Source organism: Macrobrachium rosenbergii, chromosome 37 (assembly GCF_040412425.1).
Source record: "Macrobrachium rosenbergii isolate ZJJX-2024 chromosome 37, ASM4041242v1, whole genome shotgun sequence".
Taxonomy (NCBI): domain Eukaryota; kingdom Metazoa; phylum Arthropoda; class Malacostraca; order Decapoda; family Palaemonidae; genus Macrobrachium; species Macrobrachium rosenbergii.
Genome location: NC_089777.1, coordinates 5667493 through 5692245, shown reverse-complemented (window position 1 = coordinate 5692245; position 24753 = coordinate 5667493). Strand labels below are relative to the sequence as shown.

The 24753-nt window shown below is 39.7% G+C and overlaps 1 protein-coding gene across 11 annotated transcripts in view; it reads right to left on the bottom strand.

The window, feature by feature from the left end:
- Window positions 1-300: 300 nt before the first annotated feature.
- Window positions 301-24753, bottom strand: part of LOC136825271 (ras-related protein Rab-33B-like) — a 94439-nt gene continuing 69986 nt past the window's right edge. For 5 of the 11 annotated variants that reach the window (XM_067081340.1, XM_067081344.1, XM_067081348.1 and 2 more), the window contains 3 exons: window positions 22188-22307; window positions 17623-17772; window positions 1959-5938 (listed from right to left, as the gene is read on the bottom strand). In XM_067081340.1, coding sequence (XP_066937441.1) covers window positions 5726-5938; window positions 17623-17772; window positions 22188-22307 — 483 coding nt within the window. In that variant the 3' untranslated portion in view covers window positions 1959-5725. Of the gene's footprint in view, window positions 5939-17622; window positions 17773-22187; window positions 22308-24753 lie in introns of all 11 variants that reach the window. The other 6 variants (XR_010849273.1, XR_010849272.1, XR_010849274.1 and 3 more) reach the window with 3 other exon arrangements.

Sequence of the window (24753 nt, the reverse complement as noted above, 5' to 3'; positions counted from 1 at the left end):
TTCTTTACACATGCACAGTGCAGGGCTGGCTTACCACAGTATATTTGCTTTTTCTTGGAGAATACAGTATGTACTGGTCTCCAAAAAATCCTTGACAAATAAATGAGCACCACAAGTAATGGGTATATACTAAAACAATTTTACTTAAAAAATTACATATCTCACATGTGTGTTAATACTGTACCCTCCAATGATAACACTGTAATTGCATAGCCATAAAAATATTACCATAATGATGTTCTACAGTAAGTTTAAGAAGGAAGTTTGTATCCAAACTGCTAAAAATGAAAAACAAACTTCTTAACTAAAAATACTGTAAATATAATTAGCAATTTACAAAAAATTAAAATATAAAACATTACCCACACATCCATTTTTTACACAGATATATCACATTATTTATCTATTCACAGTAACTAGGTATAATCCTGGTACAGTAATTATCCGCCACCTGCAACGCAAGAGTTAAATAAAATGTTCTAAGAGGTATTTTCAACTGTAAAAGTATTTTTCTTAAGGTCTGGAAATGTCTACTGACAGCCTACAAGATAGTACTAGTGCCTTCTCCATACATGACTAGCTATACATATGCAGCATGAATGAATTATGATACTTTGGGAAGGACTCAAGTGGTAGGTATAAAACTATTAAACAGGTGATAAGAGCCCTTTTAATTTTTTGAGCATCAAAATATCATAAGAGATAAGCATGGGGCATACAAATTACCCATATGTTACCAGTCTGGTCTTAGCAACAACCCTTTCACATGATGAAACTGGATAAGCTGCCCCGGTATTAGGCCACATAAATATTCTTAGGATGTCTTTGGGTTCAAGCCTGATCCTAAAAAAAAGAGTGAACAACAGGCTATTGCACTAAAAGTATTGTTACAGTATACTTTTAAAATAAAAATGTAATCAAAGGAAGTACAAATACACTTTAACAAAATAAATACTGCATAAACATTATACACTGTCCCTGAAGGAGCAATGTGCTCCTGCAAAGGGTTTAATACAAACAATTTCCCTTGATTGCAATGAGATACAACCTGAAGTGCCTCTGAGCCACACCACTGAGGCAGTAATTACCGTACCTATTTTGAAACAATGCCAAAGCCCATTAAAATTAGAATGATCATACTATTTTCATAACTCTAAGAAAGAGCGTTAGAGGTCAACAACCAAAACACATGACATTGGTAAAACAGTACCATCTGACAGAAGTCAACTCAATGAGATTAGAAGGAAGCAAGGTTCATGATGGTGACGAAGATGGGAAATTGGTAATGGATGGGAAAAAAATGACATGACTGGCAGTCTCCAGTCTCCTGTACTTCAAATATTCCTCATTCCTATAATAAACTGAAGAGTGAAGTGTGTTAAATGTCTGATAAATACAAAGTCATCATTACAGGCTAAAATTTATTTTGATTTAAGTTTAGTAAGTATATGCATAACTAACTTTCCTAATTTTTCTCTTGTAATAAAGAATGCAGCTGTCTTGCTATCTTTGGTTAATTGAAAAATTGGCTTTTTGGCTGATTCATGATTCTCTCAATTGTATGGATAAATCAAATGTAATTTTTGACAAGCTTCATGGCAAAAAAAATTATATGTCAAATTATTTATTATTTTATACATTCCCATTTTTTTTGTTATTTCCTATGAATTTTGAGTTCATCCTCCTATAATTAGTAACCCACAACAGTGACCTCATCAAATTTTGCTTTAACCTACAGCCATATTGAAGTGACTTGCTACATTGGGTTATTTTTTTTTTATGCCTTCATATCAGTATACAACCTCAAACTCCTTTTTTTTTATCACACTATTAATCGGCTGATCACTTGTTATTCAATTTACGTAATTTTTACGGCCCTGCAGCAACTCTGGTTCACGGTAAGTCCGGTTCTTGTTGAAGCTTCGTCGATTGACTAGTAACTTCTTCTGTATTTCACATTTTCTTTATTTTCTTCCTTCAGCCACCACTTATGGTATATGTGTTTACGAAGTCTAGATTAAGCCAAATTATTATATTGTTAGCTTCAACCCCATTATTCCAGTAAAATACCTAGGTTAGGGTAAGCAAAACAGTTTTAAGTCTCGATGTTTTTTATGCCTAGCGTCCGAATGTTTGGAAGAACCGTTGCGTTTGAAATCTAAATTTATCTTCACGAGTAGAAACTCTTGTATGCGTCCGCAGTTGGAGGACGTTCACCATAACTTCTTTATTCCTTGCATATTCTTTGTTAAGGCTAATTACCCTTAACTGGCGACCTTTGGCTAATTAACAACTGTCTTTGAGGTTAACTTTTGGCTTCAAGTGGCAGGTTACACGTATTCTTGGTCTGCAGGGCCGTAAAAATTACGTAAATTGAATAATACATGATCAGCCGAGACCCTACATGTAACAGTGGCGACCTTTAATAATCTTCCTGACAATCATGCAAAAATTATTTTGAATTCTATTTCATTATTCAATTCTTTCATAACTTCAACAGTGGCTTTGCACACTCCTCTATCCAGCTTACAGCCATATCAAGATCAACATGATGTAGTATCTGCGATTTTCACAGGTGATGCATAAACACTAAAATATGACCTGCACGCTCAAGTCATGTTCAGTAACAGGAGCTAAATGGATGCAAGTACCATGTATGACTATGGACATTTTTCTGGCAAGTTCATCTTCCACTGTTTTCATTCAAACTACTTTTAGACTCTATATATATGGACACATAAATATAAGGTACAGCTAAGAATTAGCCTCCAGCATTGCAAAATAACATTTAAAGCAGAATATGATCTTGATTAGCATTATTCAGTGATAAAAAGAATCTATCTTTTACTTAAGCACCTGCCCTTTCGCAGACGTTTTCTTCACAGTATACATGATTTTGTACAGTTAACGTGGCAATTCTCTCTTGGTTTTTCTTTATGCCATAAAGACTGTACTTTAATGATACTGTATTGGGAAAACCACCTTTGCAACCCTCCAAAATAACATCCTTTGCCTCATAATTAAAAAAATTTAGTAGAGCAAATTCTTTCACATAATTCTTTAGGTTGGATGTTTCACAAGAAACTGATCCTCTCTAACAGCAGTTTTTTTTCATACTGCTTTGCAACCTGTAAAGGTACCTTAGTTATTTCTCTCTTTGTTTAGACTGTTCAGTCGATGATAAGATGAGGGGCTTCACTAAATACTGTAATCACTTCAAGGGCTATGTTGATTTTCAGTTTATTAAATATGTATATATTCAATTTTATGCATCAATAAAAAAATATGGCCAATTCTTCATACAAGGTTCACAAACAATTCAGTTTTTTTCATTGGAGGAAGAAGCAAAATTCATGTGATACACCTATAGTGAGAGTGAAAATGAGGTACTGTCATAAAGAAAACTAAAGTAAAGTCCAAGGTGCTGGCTGATATACTTTGTCATTCCTGGTGAACACAAATCCATATGATTTCTTTCCTTTGGTAGACAAAATATTTAATTAAACATACACTCTACTTACAGACTTTCAAAATTATGAACACTATTGTTCCTGAGTTTACTGTTCAACCACAACCTGAAAAGTTATGCCATCCATCACGTATTACTGTTTTTTAAAAATATCAAGATTAAGGTACTTTATATTATATTCTACAGTAACACCCACCATACCTGGGCAGGTACAGATGAGGGTACTTAGGTTATGAGGGATTTAGCAGATTTAGGTAAGGAACTTGAACTGGAACTGAAGTTAGTGGATAACTGGACAAAGTCCAGTACATTACAAATGAGGACTTAATGGAATAAGTCAGTGGATAGAATCAGTAGGCAGAGTGGAAGAATGTGAGGAGGCAAAGAGATTTGACTAAAGCAGAAAATTTAAGTTTGACTGACAAGGCACAGCTGCTACTCAAGTAACAAAATGCAAATGCAGAGCAGTTTGCCAAGTTTCTGTTCATGGTAAGACTGCTTACTACCAGAACATTTATGACAAGGAGATGTCTGTAACCTCAACTTACCTTGACTACTTTAAAAAGACAAACAAGTCTGAGGCTTACCTTTCAACCTCAATGTGGCAATACTCAGGTCTACTTCCCACCCCTAGCATACCAAGGAAAAGACTTTAATGACCTTTCAATTCTTGCTGTCTCTACCATCTACATCCTATTGTGCTGCCAATCTTACCTCCACTAATTCACCCAGCAAATGTTCCCACATTGTTACTCCAGGTCAGCACCACTCAGCCCAGTCAGTCAAGTGTTTCAGGTATGAAAATTTGTACTGAATTATTAATTTCTCTGCTTCAGTTTTAAGCTCTTCATTTTGTACGGTTAAATGACGAGAAGCTTGAAAAAGAAGTCATAAATGAGGTGGTACTCAAAAAGTTCTGGGAATCAATTAAAAAAATGACTTACCCTAACTCTTAGTTTCCTCATCCCCTTGGAAATAATTGCCTTGGGCAAGTTTACAGTTATTCAAGAGCATCCCAGGAAACCTTCAAGTGTAACCAAGAGAACGTCCAAAATGAGCACCCAAACTCTCAAGGGATCTGAATGAATTAAACAAAAATTCTTTACTAGTTTCCAAAGTCTCCCAAGTACTCTTGTACTGTGTATCTTGGGAAGATGTACAGCACAACTGTCGGAGTTTTTTTCCTGATTCCATTCATCTGTGGCATGAAGCCCTCAAGAGTAACTGAGTTGACTGGCTTCTGTGACTCAACATGGAAGCCAGAATTTTCTCATTAAAGATGGAAATTTGAAGGTAAGGTTGAGCTAACCGTAATTGTTTTTGGAAATGAATTACTTGCAAGCACATTATCATGGAGAACCCACAACTCACTAATCCTGCAGTTCCTGGCTTTAAAAGACAAAAATCACTCCTCACTCACCCTACAGTATTAGCTTGACCCTTCCCCAAGCAACTTTTCCATAGTGCCAACATGAAAATCGAGCTGCAAAGGGATCATTCACAAAACTTTGGACATTCATGCATATTCATGATAGGTTCTCAACATGGCCACACTTAAGGCTTTCAAAGGCTTTCTTTAATCATGCAAAATCTAATGGGATTGTTGTATATGTGCCCAGAGGACCTACTTGAAATGAAACAATGGAAAGTAGGAATCAAAGAAAATTATTTTTAAAGGTATTTCGGCACATTTGAGTAGTTAAGACTGCACTATGGACGCATAGTGGAATTGAGTATATGGAATGATAATGCAGTATGCTAAGCACTGTATTTTAGGACAGGGAAGTTTGGATTTATGAACCAAAAGATTTACAAACAGCATTTCAGAGCCGTAAGTTCCTTGGAATTGCTTCAAAATATAGGTTTTCCTAAGTCAAATACTTCACTGACAATGAGAATTTTCTATACCACAGAACAGATTGAATGTGCTAATGTAAAACTCAGTGCAAGATACAACTACAAACTTTCAAAGAGGAAAAGCATACGTGTCACAAACACTTACCATTCTCATTAGAAAAATAATCTCAGTCACTTCAACGTGACATCATGTACAACTTTAAAATGACCAGACTGACCCTGTGACAGTTTATCAGGAAGACCTGTATTTCACAAAAAATAAAATCTCTGAGGAATGGATTTCTGTGACTTCACTTCACATCAGGAAGTTCAGACTCAAAGATTGTCAACAATATACATTAAGGGCAATATAAAATATGCAAATTATCAACAACTATACGTTACATATCTTCACGAATATCAGCAGTAACAAGAGCTTGAGGATTCAACTTCCATTCCATTCCTTTCTCGGCCAATGGAAACCACCTCTGCTCGGTGAAGGTCTTCAGGAAGAAACTGTGATGGATCGATGGGCATCATTGGCTTCGATGCTTTTAGTTTATGAGCCAAAGTCATGAATATTGCTTCAACATGGTCACAGTCACTGTCATCCTTGGCCGAGGTTTCAAAAAGCTGTAATAAAACAAGTGTCTTGTTCAACAAACATTAATGACTCTTCCACAAATATGCAAGACAGGCCTGTTACCATACATTTTATAAAACTAAAATGGAAGTTTTCACAAATTCTAAAAAAAAGTTTCCTAACAATTCACAAAGGTACATACAATCCCAGGAAACTTAGTGTTGAATGCTAACATCAATTCTTGCAAAATCTGACATGTCACTGCTTTAGATTCGAAACACCTTCCCTTTTTCTTTATGTCCAGAACAAAAAGATTGAATAGATAAGCATTAAAATCAATCATTTTGATTGATTTTAATGCTTATCTATTTTTCAATTACTGTATAATAAACATGTTTTCTGGGTTTTCCGACCTGTGTCACCCGGTGAAATAACCTTTCAGCACTTATTTCTAGGTAAAGCTATTGCTAAATATACCAGAGAAAAGCTAAAAAGCTAAGCTGGAGTTACTACCCCCAGTGCGAGCTCCATGAAATGGAGTCGTGTATGAGAAAGGGTGAGATTGTCACAATCACAGGCCTCCGCCCTGTAAACATTCCCAATGTCTAAAGTCCCACCGAGTGAGGTGCCGTTACAAAACCCCGCACCACTTGCGGACTGTAAACAAACCGGCGTCACCCACATTCCATTTTTAGCACGCGATCGCCATTGTTCTGTTTGTGTGTGCGCTTCTTTGTGACCCAATTTTTGGTTCAACTATGGCATCCTCCCAGGATTCTTCTTCACCTAAGTTGAGTACCATCTCTGTTTTTTATTTTAGGCGGTTGAGGCTCCTTATTTCTCTCTAATTTAATAATTAGGGGGATTTATAACGCCCGCCTCGTCCACCTTCTCCCGCCCCATGTGACCTTCAGTCTCGGTGCGGGATTTTTATGTCAGGGCTTCGTCCCCCTTCATTTTCTTACTGTTGTGCCTTTTTGCTTATCCAATATTCAATTGGGCATTTTTATTGTTGTTTTATTACCCTTCTCTGGGGAAGTTCGGGTCCTTGTCGTTTAGGCTACGAGTTTTCCCCCTTGGGCCTATCCGCTCTTTATCAATTCTTATATGTGTTGTATTTTGGACCCTCACTTCCTCCAGTGTTTAGGTATATTATTTGAGTTGGTACAGTTATGCTTATTGGGTTTATTTTTAGCCTAGCGCACGGATGTCTTTGATATTTTCGGATTATATCCTTTGTTTTTAATCTGGAAGGGCGGCCATTTTCCCTCCGCACTCATATCGTGTTGGGTTTGGTCCTCCCTTCTACATATGTCCTTATGATTATTTGAATTATTGAATTATTTTATTTTGCCTAGGATAGGTTAACTTTTAGGCTAGTCGGGTAGATACCTTCTCCCCCATGGGCTTCCTCCGTCAGCCAGATACTTTCTCCCCCATGGGCTTCCTCCGTCAGCCAGCCGGCTGTGTTAGGTTAGCCTAGGAATTAGGCTATGGCATTCTCTTCCCTTCCTTGGAAGGGAAGGTTAGGTGTGTAGGAGGGTTCATGGTTGGAGCTTCCCTTCGTGTGGTGTTTGGTTAGAGGTGTTGGGCATGCGCTTCTCCCTCTCCCTGTTTCGGCCTTTCCGTTTGGACTATTGAGTCCTAGTAAGGTTAAGCTGGAATAGCGAGGGTATCTCGCGTAGCCTACCTTCGTCCGAACCACACCTTCGGGTTATTCTCCATCTTCATGTATATACCCCTCTCCTACCTCCTTGCTCCTCCTCCCCCGTCTCCTTGCTCTCTTCCCCCTTGGTTCGCTTTCATATACTATGTTAACTTACCAAGGCCTGAGAGCTTTACCCTGTTCCTTACGCTATAGCCTATATCCCCTTCCTCTGCATTGATTGGTTTGTTCTCTCACTACTGGGTTCTGACCTTACCCGGTCACACCCGGTCGAGACCTCGATTGGGGACCGGGGGTGCTTCCACACTCCTGTTCCCCATTCCCTTTACCTTTCTTTGCTTATTTGGCCTTTGAGGGTTCCCCATTCTCTCCTCTCTTATTATCGTTCGTACATGTTCGTCCGATCGAGAGGGAGAAGGCTGGATCTCATGGCGCCCGGGGAGTGCTTACTCACCCCCTGGTCGCTGCTACGGGTCCCCCTCTCATGGCCTGTCCCACTCCCCCCCTCCTTCTCCTATAGCGTCAGTGCGTCTTTTTTCCCCCAAACCCGAGTGTCGTTCTCCCAGACCGTCATCTCAGGGGGGAAATTTGTGTTCATGTTGCCAGTTAGAGTTTCCCACCTGACTGTCTTCTGTTACTCACACGCCATGACATTTACCTTTGTTCTATTCATTTAGAACACCTACGGTTCCCTAGTATCTACCCTCCAACGAATAGCTATCTTTGTGTTTCTCCGCTAGGTAGTCGGGCGTTCTTGTCGCCTTCCACTCCGGTGGGTACGGTGTTTGGTCGGCCGGTGCTCACCACACCTCCTCCGCCGTCACCGTATTAGAGTACAGGACTCCCCCGGCTCCAAGCAGAAATACCCACTCTTTATAGTTGACCTTTCACTAGCATGCATACATATATTATATATATATATTTATTTATTTATTTATTTATTTTTCTGAATTTTACTTATCCTTTTGGGACCTTCCTGTTGCTCCGGATTAACTCCGGTGGTCCCTTTACGTTGTTGATCTTGCATGTTCCAGTAGGCCCCTTAACCTCCCGGTACACTCCGGCGGGACCTACCTGGATAACTATTTATTATCCTAAGACACCGCTCCGGCACTCTACTCTGGCAGCCTTATCAGCATACTCATATACCCTCAACTTACAGATGGTGCGTTGTCAGGAGCAGGGGTGCACGGCTGTGCTTCATCAAGCCAGCGGACATGAGGTATGCAGGTCCCACTCCGGGTGCGCTGTCCACGTAGGGGACCTGATCGTCTGGCACCCTGATGGTTATGAGGTGTGCTACGCTCTCTATGAGCAGGTTCTGGATGAGTCGGTAAGTTAGTCTTTCCTTTCCGATTCATGTTTGCCTTCAGTTTTGTCTCTTATGGATAATTGGAAGATATTCTCCTTTTAGGAGGTTCGGTCGCCTGACTTTCTCCTTCTTCCAGATTGACCGTAGCTCTTGGGACTCTTCGCTGATGACCTCAAGACCTGGGTCAGCGGCCGGGAGGAACGTCGGGCAGGGAAACCCACGTTCTCTCGAAGGATGTTTGCAGTGTTCTCTTCCCCAGTGCCTGGATCTCAGCTTCAGTTGTGGACGAGGTAGCCGCCCCTTTGATCGCTGGGATCCGGGAGATGACTCAGCCCTCCCAAGAAGACATCGCTGCATGCGGAGAGGTCGCCGAGGATGTTGCGGTTCTTAATTTGGACCTCGAACCCATGAACGTTGACCTGGATCTGCAAGCAGGTAAGGGGGTAAGTGAGGCAGGTGATTTAATGTTTAGCTCTCCTTCTTCTACTGCTTCTTCTTTCTGAGGATTCGTGAAATCCTCTTGCCTTATGGACGGTGCAAGGTCTACCATCCCTAAGGTCAAATCAGTAAAGAAAAAGACCTTAAAGTCCCAGAAAGTCCGCTCCAGGGTTCCCTCGAAGACGTCACGGGCCCCTAGCCCCGTGCCGTCTACGAGCAAGGCCTCTACTTCTGGGAAGGGAGCACGACCCAAGCAAAGTAAAGAGGTCCCCCCCCCTCCTTCCTTTGATGCAGAAGCATTTGCTGAGCTTCTTACGAAGAAGTTCGACAAAAGAGTTGACGACAAGCTGTCGCAACTCTCGAGCCAGCTATCTTCCTCAAATGCTTCCGTGGTTTCCCTATCACAAGAGGTTAAGTCTCAAGGGACTTTAATCTCTGGATTCATGAGTGGCGGAGCGGCCAACAGATCTTTCTCCGTTCGGACACCTCCAGCCTTCCTCCCTTTGATAAAGGAAACCCTGGTGCCTGACCCTTTTGCTCCCCAGCATGAGGGTACCCTTACTATCGAGGGCCTAGGCACCCGTGAGGGCTGGAGGAGCTAGAATTCTTCCCTCCTAACCTGCAATCACCTTATGCAGGTTTTGCCAGGCTCACCGAGGAGGCATGGGTTCGGTCCGATAAGGTCCCCAAGGAAACTGTCATCTTCCCGAGGGACCAAGCCCAGTCGGCTCTACTACGGACTCTGTCGGAGTGGCAGGAGGAGAACACCAAACTCACCCCGGCCAAGGGTGCATTTACGATGTTCTCTCTGGGAGAGGTTCTTCCCACCCCTTGCACCTCCAAAGTGGCTTCCCTCACGAACCAAGCTTGCATGGAGGGTAAGCCCCTTCCCCATCTCTGGGAGACAGATCCCACCTCTCTTGTCCTCCCCGGAGATTCTCAGTTTTGGGAAGGAGCCCCGGACACCTTCACGGTTACACGACTGGACCCTGACTGCGCTTCTAACCTCTTCAGCGAACAACTTCCTAAGATCCCGGAGTCGCTCCTGAAGGCTGAAGCTGAGACTAAGGACAGGCTTAGCAGGTCCTTAAACTATCTGACTTTAGCAGAGGCAACGTCAGTGGTATATAGCGAAGACGCTTTATTTCAGGTGCTGACGAAATCTCTCTTAGCGAGTTTTCAGCAGGACCTGTATGACTTTATCAAGGCCCGGTTGAACTGCCGAAAACACATCTTTTCGGCAGCCACCATCCGTCATGAGCCTAACAGACTCATGAAAAGCTCCATCTGGGGAGCTAATCTCTTCCCCCAGGAAGAGGTTGATTCGGTCCTAGCTGAGGCAACTAGGGCCAATCAGAGTCTCCGCTCCCGATGGGGCTTATCTTTCAAGAGAAAACAGTCTGAGCCCGCCGGAACTCACCCCAAGTCCGGGAAGAAGTTCAAGAAATTTAAACGGCTCCCAACTCAGACTGTCTTGCAGGCTGTCCAGGTCCCCGTCCCTGGTCATCCTTCAACCTCTCAGTCCCAACCTCAACCTCAGTATGTGCTGGTCCAACCAGCCCATCAACCTCTCGCTGCTCCTTCATACGTCTCCTCCCCAGCTTTCAACGCTTCATATGAAAGCCAGGGTGCATTTCAGTCAATTCAAAATGCAAGGGGAACGAGAGCCAGAGGATACTTTCGTGGTAGGGGAACACCTCGCTCCTCCTCCAGAGGAAGGGGAGGCAGAGGCTCCAGAGGAGGCAGACCCTCCCCCGCCCAGTGAGATATCTCAGGTAGGCGGGAGGTTATATTTTCGGGACCAGTGGAGCTTCAGTCCCTGGGCCCAGAGCATAGTCTCCAAAGGACTGGGGTGGAGTTGGTGCAAAGGTCCTCCCCGCCATCAGATTTCATCAATCACCGTCCAAGGCTCTGAAGGACTTTGTGAAAGATCTATTATTAAAGAGGGCAATAAAGAAAGTGAGGCATCTGAAATTTCAAGGCAGACTATTCAGTGTTCCAAAGAAAGGTTCCAGTCAGCGAAGAGTAATTCTAGACTTGTCTCGTCTAAATTCCTACATTCAATGCGACAAGTTTGAATGCTTACAATCTCGCAGGTTCGGACCCTACTACCCCCGTGGAGCCGTAGCCACCTCTATAGATCTTTCAGACGCCTATTATCACGTCCCGATTGCGAGAAGGTTCTCTCCTTATCTGGGGTTCAGACTAGGAAATCAAGCATACGTTCAGGGTCATGCCATTCGGTCTCAATATAGCCCCCAGAATCTTCACCAAACTGGCAGATACGGTAGTTCAGCAACTCCGGTCTCAGGGGATCATGCTAGCCGCATACCTAGACGATTGGATCGTTTGGGCATCCAACGTCAACGAATGCCGGAGAGCAACAGCCATAGTAATCAGCTTTCTGAAATCGCTGGGCTTTCAAATAAACAGGGAGAAATCCCGCCTAGTTCCGGAGAGTCGCTTTCAATGGTTAGGGATCCAGTGGGACCTGTGTGCACACAAACTATCTCTTCCACCGGCCAAATGGAGAGAAAGAGCAAAGGCAACCAGACAGCTCCTCAAGAACAAGAAAGCTTCCCGTCGTACCCAAGAAAGAGTCTTAGGTTCTCTTCAGTTTGCTTCAGTGACGGATCTTCTTCTGAAATCCAAACTGAAAGACAAAACAGGGTATGGCGGAGCTGAGCCAATGTCAGGTTCAGAGACAAGGTATCTCTGATTCCGCCGATTTTGAAAAAGAGACTCCGGCCTTGAACGACTATCAAGAGCTTATCGAAGTCAGTACCTCTTCAATTTCCTCCTCCGGCATTAGTAATTCACACCGACGCTTCCCTAAGCGGGTGGGGAGGATACTCTCAACGCAAGAAGGTACAGGGGACTTGGTTCACCATGTTCCGCCAGTTCCACATCAATGTCCTGGAAGCTATGGCAGTCTTTCTCACCCTGAAGAAACTGCGTCCGAACAATCTGATTCATATAAGACTGGTTCTAGACAGCGCAGTAGTAGTACATTGTATAAACAGGGGAGGTTCCAAATCGAGTCGGATCAACCAGGTTATGATAGCAATATTCTCCCTAGCAAACAAACACCGGTGGCATCTGTCTGCTACCCATCTTGCAGGGGTCCGGAATGTCATTGCAGATTCCCTATCCAGGACAACTCCGCTGGAGTCGGAATGGTCCCTGGACAAAACTTCATTCAGATGGATTTGCAATCAAGTTCCAGGTCTCGAAGTAGATCTCTTTGCAACAGAATGCAACCACAAACTACCTTATGTTGCTCCCAACCTGGACCCTCTAGCTCACTCCACAGATGCAATGTCCATAGATTGGAACAAGTGGAAAAGGATCTACCTGTTTCCCCCAGTAAACCTGTTACTGAAAGTCCTTCACAAGCTCAGGACATTCAAAGGTCAGATAGCCCTAGTGGCTCCCAACTGGCCGAAGAGCAACTGGTTTCCACTTCTTCTAGAGCTGAAGCTTCGGTGCTTGCAAATTCCCAACCCGAAACAGACGCAAATAGTACAAACTCAGACTGTGTCAGCTTCCTCAAGAATTCAGAATGCCCTGGCTTTGTGGATTTCATGAAGTTTGCAGCTCAGAAGGATGCTAATATTGATCCTATTAACACTTTGTTCCTAGAATCAGACAAAAGGGAATCCACTCTCAGACAATATGACTCAGCAGTAAAGAAATTAGCACTCTTCTTAAAAGAATCTGAAGCAACTGTAATGACCACAAATTTAGCAATTTCATTTTTTAGGTCATTATTTGAGAAAGGTCTGGCCTCAAGTACTATTACTACAGCAAAATCAGCTTTGAAAAAGATATTTTTGCACGGGTTTAAGATTAACTTAACAGATTCTTATTTTTCGTCAATCCCTAAAGCCTGTGCTCGTTTTAAGACCAGTAACCTGCCCACATACAGTTTCCTGGTTCTTAAATGATGTTCTTAAATTAGCTTCAGAAACGGATAATCAAAATTGTTCTTTCACTAATTTATTGAGGAAGACCTTATTTTTAGTTAGTTTAGCTTCAGGTGCTAGAATTTTGAGCTGTCTGCCCTGTCTAGAGAACCCAAATTGATTTCCTTCCATCAGGGGTTGATTTCCTTCCATCAGGGGAAGTGTTGCTAGCTCCTCACCCTAAGTTCCTAGCTAAGAATGAAGATCCTCGAGATAGGTGGTCTCCCTGGAAGGTCATCCCCCTCCCACAAGACCTGTCTTTATGCCCAGTCTTTACTTTGAAAGCCTATTTAGACAGGACCTCACAGATAACTTCGGGGCCTCTGTTTGTAATGAAGGGGGAGGAACTATATGAAAGCCATTAGGCAACAGATCTTGTATTTCATTAAACATGCAAACCCAGACTCAGTTCTAAAAGTACATGACATTAGGGCAGTGGCCCCCTCCACTAACTATTTCCATTATATGAATTTCGAGGATCTTACAAAATATACGGGGTGGAAGTCTCCCGTAGTTTTCAAATGCCACTATCTGAAATCACTAGAAGCTCTGAAGTTCACTGCAGTGGCGGCAGGGAACATTGTTCCTCCCTCTGTTTAATCCTTTCTAGTACTCAGTCACTCTCCTCTCTCCTACCTGCCTCATTTATTCCCTTTCGATCACCTCCAGGTCAGGCATGCTTCACAGCCTGTCTCCTGACCATGTCATAGTTTTGTACTGTCTACTGTATTTGAATTTAAATACGCTTTGTGTTCTTTTGTCTTGTGGGACATAGTTCCCCCACCTTAGTCTTAAGTATAATGTTTAAGTACCTATATTTCATGTTTATGTACTCATTAATCTTAAGGATAGTTTTATATTTATGTACACCTTAATCTTACAATAAGTTTAAGTATCTTTATTATATATCTAAATAACATATCTTGCTACCGGGATAATTAATTCTAGTTTTATTTCTTTCCTCTACAAGTTTCCCTTTTTGTTTCAGGATGGTATTTTGATTTCTCTGTTATTATTTCACCGGGTGACACAGGTGGGAAAACCCAGAAAAGGATTTTGACAAAGGAAAAATCTATTTCTGGGGAGAGACCTGTGTCACCCGTGACCTGCCCTGATTCCTTTTTCCCCTGATAAAATACCATTCCAGGATGGGGTGCTAACATGGAATGTGGGTGACGCCGGTTTGTTTACAGTCCACGAGTGGTGCGGGGGTTTGTAACGGCACCTCACTCGGTGGGACTTTTGACATTTGTTTACAGGGTGGAGGCCTGTGATTGTGACAATCTCACCCTTTCTCATACGACTCCATTTCATGGAGCTCGCACTGGGGGTAGTAACTCCAGCTTAGCTTTTTAGCTTTTCTCTGGTATATTTAGCAATAGCTTTACCTAGAAATAAGTGCTGAAAGGTTATTTCACCGGGTGACATTTCAGGTCTCTCCCCAGAAATAGGTGACACAGGTCTCTCCCCAGAAATAGATTTTTCCTTTGTCAAAATCCTTTTTTTGTATGTTCAGAATTCAAACACATTTGCACACACCACTGACACAAATTTCTTTCATTCTGTGAACTGCATGCATACATACATACATCTATCTTAAGCATAGTATTGTATGATAAAAAAAATGGCAGTGACTGTAAAAGCAGTTGGGGAGGGGAAGGGGGTGACTGGATAAAGACTGGGGAGGGGAACTTTTTGGTCATTAAGTTAGTTAGTTATAGATGACTTGTTTAACCAGACCTCTGAACTCTTTTAGGGTTCTTCTTGGGCTGGAAAAAAAGGGGGGGGGAAAGAATACATAAAAAATTAAATAAATAAATAAATAATAAAAAAGGGGGAAAAATTAAAATAAAATAAAAAATCAAGAGGGAAAGAAAAAAAGGAGAAAAAAGGGAAGGAAAAAAAAGGGGGGGAAATTATATTTTATTTATTAATTTAATTTTGTTTAAGAAGAGAATGATATTATTAACTAAAAAGTTATTACCTTCAGCTAGAATATCCTTTATTGATTTATTTTGTAAATAAGTATTTCTTTCATGCTGCCATCTGGGACAGTCAATCAAGATATGTTTGATTGTTATTGGGATGTTACATCTTTCACAAGTTATTGGATTTGTGTGTGTTGTTGATATCAGATGCCCATGTGTGATTCTGGAATGTCCTATTCTGAGTCTTGTTAAAATTACTCCATTAATTCTTTGTTTTTGGGTAGAAGAATGCCACTTTTTAACTTCGTTCTTAATTTGTCTTAGTTTGTTTTGAGGGGGTATATTTGTCCAATCATTTTGCCAATCCCTATAAATTAAAGGTATAACTGATGCTAGCCAGTCTGATATGGGAGCTTTCATAGTAGTTTGGGGGATTGTACAAGTCAATTTAGCAGCTTTATCTGCTTTCTCATTACCCTCAATGCCTACATGGGCTGGGATCCAACAAATATGAAATTGATGGCCATTTGTAATTAACTGATGAATTTCCCATTGGATATTTTGGACAAGGTGATTATTTGATTTAAATGATCCTATTGCTTCAATTGCACATCTTGAGTCGCTCAATATGAGTGCTGAAGGAATTCCTTTTTTTTTTTTTATATAATCTGGAGAGCCAATTGTATGGCTGTTAATTCAGCTGTAAATACTGATGATATTAGAGGAAGGCCCATTTGGACAGTTTCATCACTTGAATGGGCTGATAAGTCCACTCCAGCTTCATTTTTGGATCCATCTGTATACATTATGAAGGGATTACCCTTCCGTCTTATGTGTTCCACAGCATGTTGATGATACATTTCTCTGTTGAACATATATTTTTTTTGAAAGATATAATATGTGCATATTTTTGCCCTTTTTAGTGTCCATGGTGTGATCTGATTTATTTCTTGAGTAAATTTGGGTATTATGTTATGTAAATTCAATAGATGATTAGTTTTTTTAGTAAATGAGTTTTGATTTGGGTTATTATTTGTATTTTGATTGAGAAATTTATTTGATAAAGGAGATGTACCTGCTTGAAGGGATAAGCCTCTTCTTAAAGTAATTAGATCTCTGTAATATTTTAGAGGCAGTTGGCCTGCTTCTGCTAGGATAGAGACAGTTGGAGATGAGCGGAAGGCTCCTGTACATACACGCACTCCCTCGTGATGTAAAGTATCTAGAGATTTTAGAGTTGCTTCTGAGGCAGTTGAATAAACTGGACAGCTATAATTTATAACTGATAGTACTGTTGCATTGTACAATACTAACATTGTATCTCATCCTGCACCCCATTTGGTGTGAGATATTTTCTTTAATAATGTAAGGGCTTTAGATCCTTTGGCTTTGATATATTTGATATGATCTTTCCAATTTAAATATTGATAAAAAATTACACCCAAATATTTAACACTATTGCACATGTTTATCTCTTCATTATAAAGATATAACTTAATGGTTTGTTGTTTCAACCAACTTTTGTCTTTGTAGAAGACAATGCCATTTGTTTTATTTACTGACAACTTGAAGCCTACGGAGTTAGTCCAAGTGGTTATATTATTTGTTACTATATTAAGTATTCTTTGAGCATGTCTCAGAGAACAATCTGAATAATATATTACAAAATCATCCACACACAAACTATTTTGTACACCCTCAGGCAGGTTCACAGTAATATCATCTATTGCCAGGGCAAATAAGCAGCAGCTCAAAACACTGCCTTGGGGATACCCTCCTCTTGTATGTAGGAATTTATGGTCATATAAGTAATCAATCATTAATTGGCCAAACATATAGCAGTACAGCAGTGATGACAGCAGATCAGTATTGACCTTTGAAACTTGAAAAAATCCACAAAGTGGGGGAACAAATATATTCAAAAGCACATACAGTTTCGGAGCATCATGCTCCCTCTTGAGTGTGGAGACATTAAAACCCAACTAAATATATTTGTTCTTTAATTTGTGTTTTTTTTTAAGTTTCCTATAGCAGCAGCTATGAGCTCTTGCTGATGTCTTTGGCTTAAAACTCACTAGCTCACCAATCATCAGAAACCATATACTGTATCTCTTAATTCTACCATGAAGCTGCGTACAGTTCATTGTAAACAGCATAACCTTCTATGTGAACCATTGACATATAATTGACAGCATCCTTCAAACTATAGTGACCATGTATAAACTGTATATCATCTACTACTACTACTACTACTACTACTACTACTACTACTACTACTACTACTACTACTACTGCTACTACTAATGCTACTACTACTACTACTACTACTACTACTACTTGAGTCATTAATCAGTTCAGTGGTCTGGTTAAACTATTTTAATAATAATAATATTAATACCAATTAAAAACTGTTCATCAAACTTACCGGCATACTGTGTTGGTCTGCAAACCGCTGGGCCACATTTGTTGGCACAGCCAGTTGGTCTTTGCAATCACACTTATTTCCTACCAGGATTCTTGGAATGTTATAGCTAAGACTGTTCATGTTGCACTCTTCAATCCACAAGGGTAATGACTGTAAATGAAGATCTCCATTAATATGACCATCGCATTGAATGGATGAAGAGTAAAAGGAAAAAATATAAAGTCTGGGGGTGAATGGACACTGTTAACTGGTGTTATCCTCCTACAGGGTCTCCATAAACAAAACTTACAAAATTTTTTGTCAACACATTTCAAGAGTCCTGGATACCTGTCTCTCCTTTTTACCAATAGCATTATCCATATTCTATAAAGATAGACGTTATGTTACACAGAACAAAGAACCAGTTATGGAAAAGGAAGAAATCTTCCCTGGAAAGGTGAACAACATTTTGCATACAAGTACTTCCACATTTCACACTGAGACCCACACATGTGTGAAAAATGACAGGGGAGGGGAGAAAGGCACTCTGAGAAAAATAACAGGCTTGGATCTGTAAAAAATAAAAATTACTATGACAAATTTCCTCATACTCTATACAATACAAGCACATTATTTCATAAATCTCAAATAATTAACTGGAGCAAAGTGACTAATCTCTGAGCTGCTCATCGCTGCCTCAGTCCCACTGGAGAACGACCCCAATTAGTACCAGTTCTAAAAGTTAGCTATTAAGAACAATCAATGCAATCCTAATATGTGTCTAAGGAAGGGATCTAGTCTTTTATCTTAGCATCAACTCACTTTCTAGACACGCTAAAAAAACCCAGAAAAATCCAGATTGCTGACTGGACGTCTGGGTTCCCAAGTCCCTCTATTGATGGAAAATGGACATTCCTAATGTTTCTGCTATTGGGAAGAACTGCTAACTTTGCTCACAGAGTATGACTAATTACTCCTTCCCCTTAATAATTTTTTCTCATTTTCCATTTAGCAGACATGCTTAAAATACTATACATAGGTCTCCTCTGGAGTTCATAATCTTACTGAAATGTCCCACTCATCTTCCTATAGAACACAAAATGTTTCTTCCAAGTGAGGTGTCACCACTAAAATAGGTTTAAGGCATCAGTTCCATAGAAAAATGAATACTGGAAAATTCTTACAAAATGTGGATAGAGCAAAGTAAAGGAAAAAAATAAATACAATTATTAAGGTTGTTACATAATGCTAAATTTTTCAAACCTACTAACAAGGGCAGAGCAGCAAAATAAACACAAACTTCATGGGAAATTAAGCCCATTAAGAAATTTACCAAACATCATCACACACAAGTACAGGCAAGGACAATAATGAAGCACAACCAAACAGCACACAGTACTAAGAATGCAGCTATCAACTTGAAGAATGCTGATTGAGCAACAGCTATTCACATACAAAGTGACACAAAACAAAACAAGTCTTACAAATAGCAATTCGTTAGAACAAACCACAACTGATTTAACAGCAATATAAGTGTGATACATATAATAATGAAAAATGTAAGTACAGGCAGTCCCTGGTTTACGACATGGGTTCCGTTCCTATGCCATGTTGTAGGCCGAAAACTGTTGTAAGCCGAAAAATGGTCAAAAATCATCAAAAATCCTAAGAAAACCTTACTTTTAATGCTTTGGGTGTATTGAAAATAATGTAAACTGTATTTTTATTGAGTTTTTCATCAACAAAACCTCCAAATTTTGATTATTCTGCCGTTTTGTAGCCGTATTTCTTCCGTTGGATCAGCATCATAAACCAGGAAATAATTTCTGATCAATATATTTGAAAAGCGTCGTCACCTCAGAGTGTCGTAAGCCGGACCTGTCGTAACCCGGGGACTGCCTGTACTGTACATCAATACTGATGTGTGTGATGCTACAATTATTCACTTGGATGATTGCTAGCTGAACAGCCACCACACAAGATACAAATTTATACAAAAAACACTGTACCACCAATTAAATCAAATAATGCACTAAATAAAAATGAGAATAAGAAAACAATAGTTCCTTTGGAGAGGAACAAAGGCTAAATAAAGGAATAAATGTAAAATAGTAAGAGAGTGAAAGGGCTTTCTCTCCCTGTTCAGTAATGCTTACCATTTAAATACACTTTCTCTTGTAATTTTAGCATTTCAAAAACTGTCTACTTTTTTTATTACTGCTGTGTACAGCATTAATATAAACAATTTTACATAGACCACGTTTTATTGTTTTTAGTGTGGCAAGAACTAGCTACTGAAGAAATATTGCATTAAATAACATGGCACAGAAAAATTATGCTCCATAAAGCTAGGAAGTTCATTAGTCTTTTCACAAGAATGTAGTCTCCACATACATGGCATCTAGAGCCACATGTATACCTTGGCAAATAACCTTACTCTTTGTGTAAGCTGTGCATGAGGCAGAGTCACATGGGGCTTGGATGAGGGCATCTATTATATGGTCAATTAGAAAATACTCAAAGTAGTATCATGAGTCTTGAAATGGAGAAACAAATCCACAGTTATGTTTCGGTACATATACTTGAAAATAGATCTCTACAGAGAGCTTTTGATTCCCATTTCCAATTGAAAAGGGGAAACGAACAGATTCCTGAAAGCTCTCTACAGATTTATTTTTAAATATATGTACCCATACATAACATGGATTTGTTTCTCCAATCCTATTAATCAATGCAACCGAGATGCTGAAAGATCAACAGAGTACTTTGAGACTGTAAGGAATAAGGAACCAAGTCTCTGACAGCCTAGAGGTTTGTAAACGTTAATGCTGAAAACTTGCGGCATGTCAGGCAAGGTGCTTGTGTTAGGTAACTGTCTTTTGGGATGGGAAAAGAGGTACAGTACACTTATTATCATGGAATGTTAGCGACCAGCCAAGGTATTCAACAAGTGAGACATGGTGAACATTACTTGCTGCTGCAAAGGTGAGGTTTCTGCCAGGGGGAGACATAAGATTATGATGGCCCAATTTGGAAGTCCTATTTAATAAGTATGCTGAGGCATAATGAATGATGGAAAATAAAACACAAAATCACAGCACTAGCAAAGCGCAACAGCCACAGTTTAGAAAAGCCACTAGCATACAAAAAGATATATTGTAGCAAATCACTATTACTCCTAAAAAGTTATTAGCCTCAGAAAGAATATGAATCACTGCATTAATGAAACTAGAGGCAGAATTAGGTACAATTATGGGCAATACAAAACCAAAAATAAAATATTACAAAAATACAAAATCAGCCTACCCCCCAAAAATTAAGGGAAATACTATATGAGCTAAGCAAGAAAAGAAAATTAATTACCAAATATCCCCTGAAAAATGTGATAATGCAAAACACAAGTATTGGGGACAGGAATAAAGCAAACATTGTGTCAGAACTAAATTCTGGGGCTCAATGAAGGAATAATTACTCCTGACAACTGCAGCTCACAACACTGCCAACGAAAGGAATATCCAGGTGACTGGAGAGCAAATGTTCAACTCCAAAATGACTCATCAGCTACTGAGTGCAATGATGTGAAAAAGGGCTGAAATAAATGATGAGTAATGGGAAAAGTGGAAATAAAATAATAATCAGCAATGGCATAGTGAATATTGGAACAAAGAATCTGGGCCAATGGCCAAGTGGTAAGACCTATGAGGTCATTCAGCACTGAAAGGGAAATGGATAGTAAGAAGGTCTGAAAGATGTAACAGAAGGAAAACCTCGCAGTTGCACTATGAAACAATTATTAGAACCGAGTGGAGAGTCAGATGGAAGAAAGAGAATACGAACAGAGGTACAGTAAAAGGTAGGCTGCAGCTAGGGGCATGTAACAGTGAGCCTCAGTAAAATGATCACTGGGAGAACAGTGAACAAAGCTGTTAACAGCACTGCAGGTTCATGAAAAGTGGTTATTGGTTGAGATGTGCCTGTCGATCCAGAAGTATATGATTACTGGGCTTGCACTGAAATTTCAACCCCTTCTTAAAAGAAAACCACTTAAACCTAGGTTACTTATTATGAGACATATATAAACAACTAAATACCAAGAATATGGAAACAACTGCCACAGGATCAGTCAACAGAGAACCTACATAACAAAGTCATAGGCTAAAGACTTGTGACTATGGAATGAACACTTTTTGGGCTTTATGAGGTCTCACTGCTATATTTTAGTAATAAACTATAAACAGTTTTAAAATAAAATAACTGAATATAAGAGAAATAAAACTGTAAAATAAAAATCAAGACAAAAAGTCGATGATACCAAAAGACACTTAGGAACTTTCACTGAAAGCTGAAACAACACCAGATTTTTCCCAAGGAGAGCAGATATTAACACCAGAAATGCATTTGTACCTTGAGTACTAGTTCATGTTTTGGATCAAACTGACAAGCCTTTATTGTACAAAAACTCAGAATGCTGCTTGTAGCACTCAACAGAACCAAGATAGTTTGCAAGTCTTACAAAATAAAGCATATAAATAGTAAAGTATGACTATACAATGATGTAAAGGAGCATTAACAATACTGAATCTAACCTGGAATGATGACATTCTTGTGACATCGTACACAAAGACAACAGCATGGACATTGCGGTAATAGTGTTGTACCATTGATCTCCGAAATCTCTCTTGCCCTGCAGTGTCCCATAACTGGAGCTGAAACAATTTTGATGATTATATTCCTGTGTTGTAACTGTATAGGCGTTTGTTACCTACTGTTCTGTACTAAATGGCATTTCTAAACTCTATAATAATTTATGACTTTCTTATTTGAGGTTTGGCAATTATGAAAAAAAAAAATTTATCCATTATTTGCTGGTTAATCTAAATAAAGTAACGGTGTTATGTGTCACATGAAGTTGTGCTCAAGAGAATCTCTTCAACATAATAGTTTACACAAATTTTTAGATACTTCCTGTTTCAAAGATATAACTATCTTACTCTGACATATATCAAACAACACGTTTCCAAAAGACGGGGTTAATGCCACTTGAACAGTGCCTAGCCAAAAAGCAAAGCCTTCTTGCTAAGGGAAACCAATCTTGCCTCTTAAATGCTCTCACTTTTTGAAATCTGCCTGTGGTCCGAAGACCTGTACCAATTAGTGGACATGAAAGATGGGTGTCAAGTAAGTTTTTATGTTTACATAAAAATGACAAGTCCTCTTGTGTATTTTAAACTATTTAGGAAGGGGTAACTGACACCTGAACTTTCTGACTGCCATTTCTACCTTACTGGAGATCCCCTTCTAGTTTCGTTTTATGGTACTGTAATCAAACAGTGATCAGCTCTATGACCAGTTTACTGTGTAACTCTTGCAGCTGTGTATAACATGGATGTATGAACTATGCCAATGATAGTAGTATCATGACTTACATAGTGCAACTGAAGAGTGGAGTGCCTTCAAGCTCTGGCAGAGGTCAGGCAAGGAAGAAGGAAAAAAGGAAGGGTTAAAGAATGTAGTAAGGGGGTAGGAAGATTTGGGATGCATGGAATAAGAATCTTAGTATAGTTTGAGAAAAGAGAGGAAATTCAGGAAGTGAAAGGGATGAGGAATGATGGAGAAGCTATGAAAGGGGCAAAGTATACAAGAGATGAGGATGGGAAATTGTTGTTGAGCAAGCCGACACAAATCTCACTTCGTAGCTTATTTGTCTTAATTATTTTACTTTGACCTATTTGTTCTTCTTGTTACTTCTCTTTCATAGCTTATTCTTTACTGCTTCTTTTCCCTTTTTTATAATGGGCTACTTTCCTTATTGAGGCTTTTGGGCTTGTAATAATATAACAAATTTAAATCAATTTGTATTTTTCATAGCGAACAAACCTGCAGTCTTAACATTAGGATAAATCTTCTGGCACCAGCTGGAAACCCGTAAAAAACAAGAATTGTTCATGCAAGGAATTGGTGGCATCTGGCATCTGTAACGGAGGTGAGAGGGGAAGTGGGCAGCGACCTTATTATAATAATATTAATGGAAGCAGTATTTTGAAAACCACTGATGAGAATAAATGTTAACTATACAATGCTGACATGACAAAGGGACAAATAATGTACCATCTGAAGTAGTAGGGAAGCCCTTGAGGAGATGAAAAGTGGAAAACTCAGAGGCCAACAGGGACTCTAAGTAGTCTAATAAAAGCAGTTGGAGAGCCACTCAATGTTGATGTAAAGAGAATCTGAAAACCTAATTAAGGAATAAATAAGACCACATGGATAGGCAAAAAGAGTATGACTGATGATATACAATAAAAAATAAGATGAGCCAATCTGAAAATTATTGGGGATTAAAACTGCTTGAACATGCCATGAAAATAGTGGAGGCCATGCAGAAAAAAGACTGAAAAGATAAAATGAAAAATGACAATTGCTGATTTCATTCCAAGGAAATCAACAAAAGAGGCATCTTTATACTGAGGCACCTATAGACACAAGATTTAGTGTAAAACATTGGTACAAAGGTGGAAGAACCTCTCAGCTTCCTCCTGATGTAAGGACCACTCTGTCCCCAGGACCTGACCCTGACGACTCAGCTTGTTGGCCACCACATTCCTCTTGCCTGGGATATACCTGGCTGAGAAGCCTACTGATTGGTCTATCGCCCACTGGTGGAGAAGTACTGTAATAAGTATTTTTAAAACATGGAAGAGTGGCGGAGGAGAGGAGAGAATTAAACTAAATGTAAGCAAACAAAAGATTCTGGGAACTGGAGAAGAAGCAAAGAATAAAATAATCAAGAAAGTGGCCTGTGGATGCTGTGTAAGACATGTGGGGATGATCAGTGACTGATTGGCACACTGACTTATGTCATTGACATAATAATCAAGCATTAATGATAGTGAGTGTTTACCAGGTTGAAGCAACCAAGATGCTGGTCACTCATGACCAGATTTCACAGACTGAAGTATTACTGGCATAACTAAAAAATGCTTCTTTGATTTCCTCCTGTCTCTGATGTCTCTTTCCAAAAAAATTTTTGTCCACTCAACTAACCTTAAACTCTACTGATCTTGTACCTTTTCCATCCAGTATGTACTATTGAATCTATACAAAGGTGCTTTGTGATATGGAATGAATTAAAAAAAGGTGTAGTCCATAACC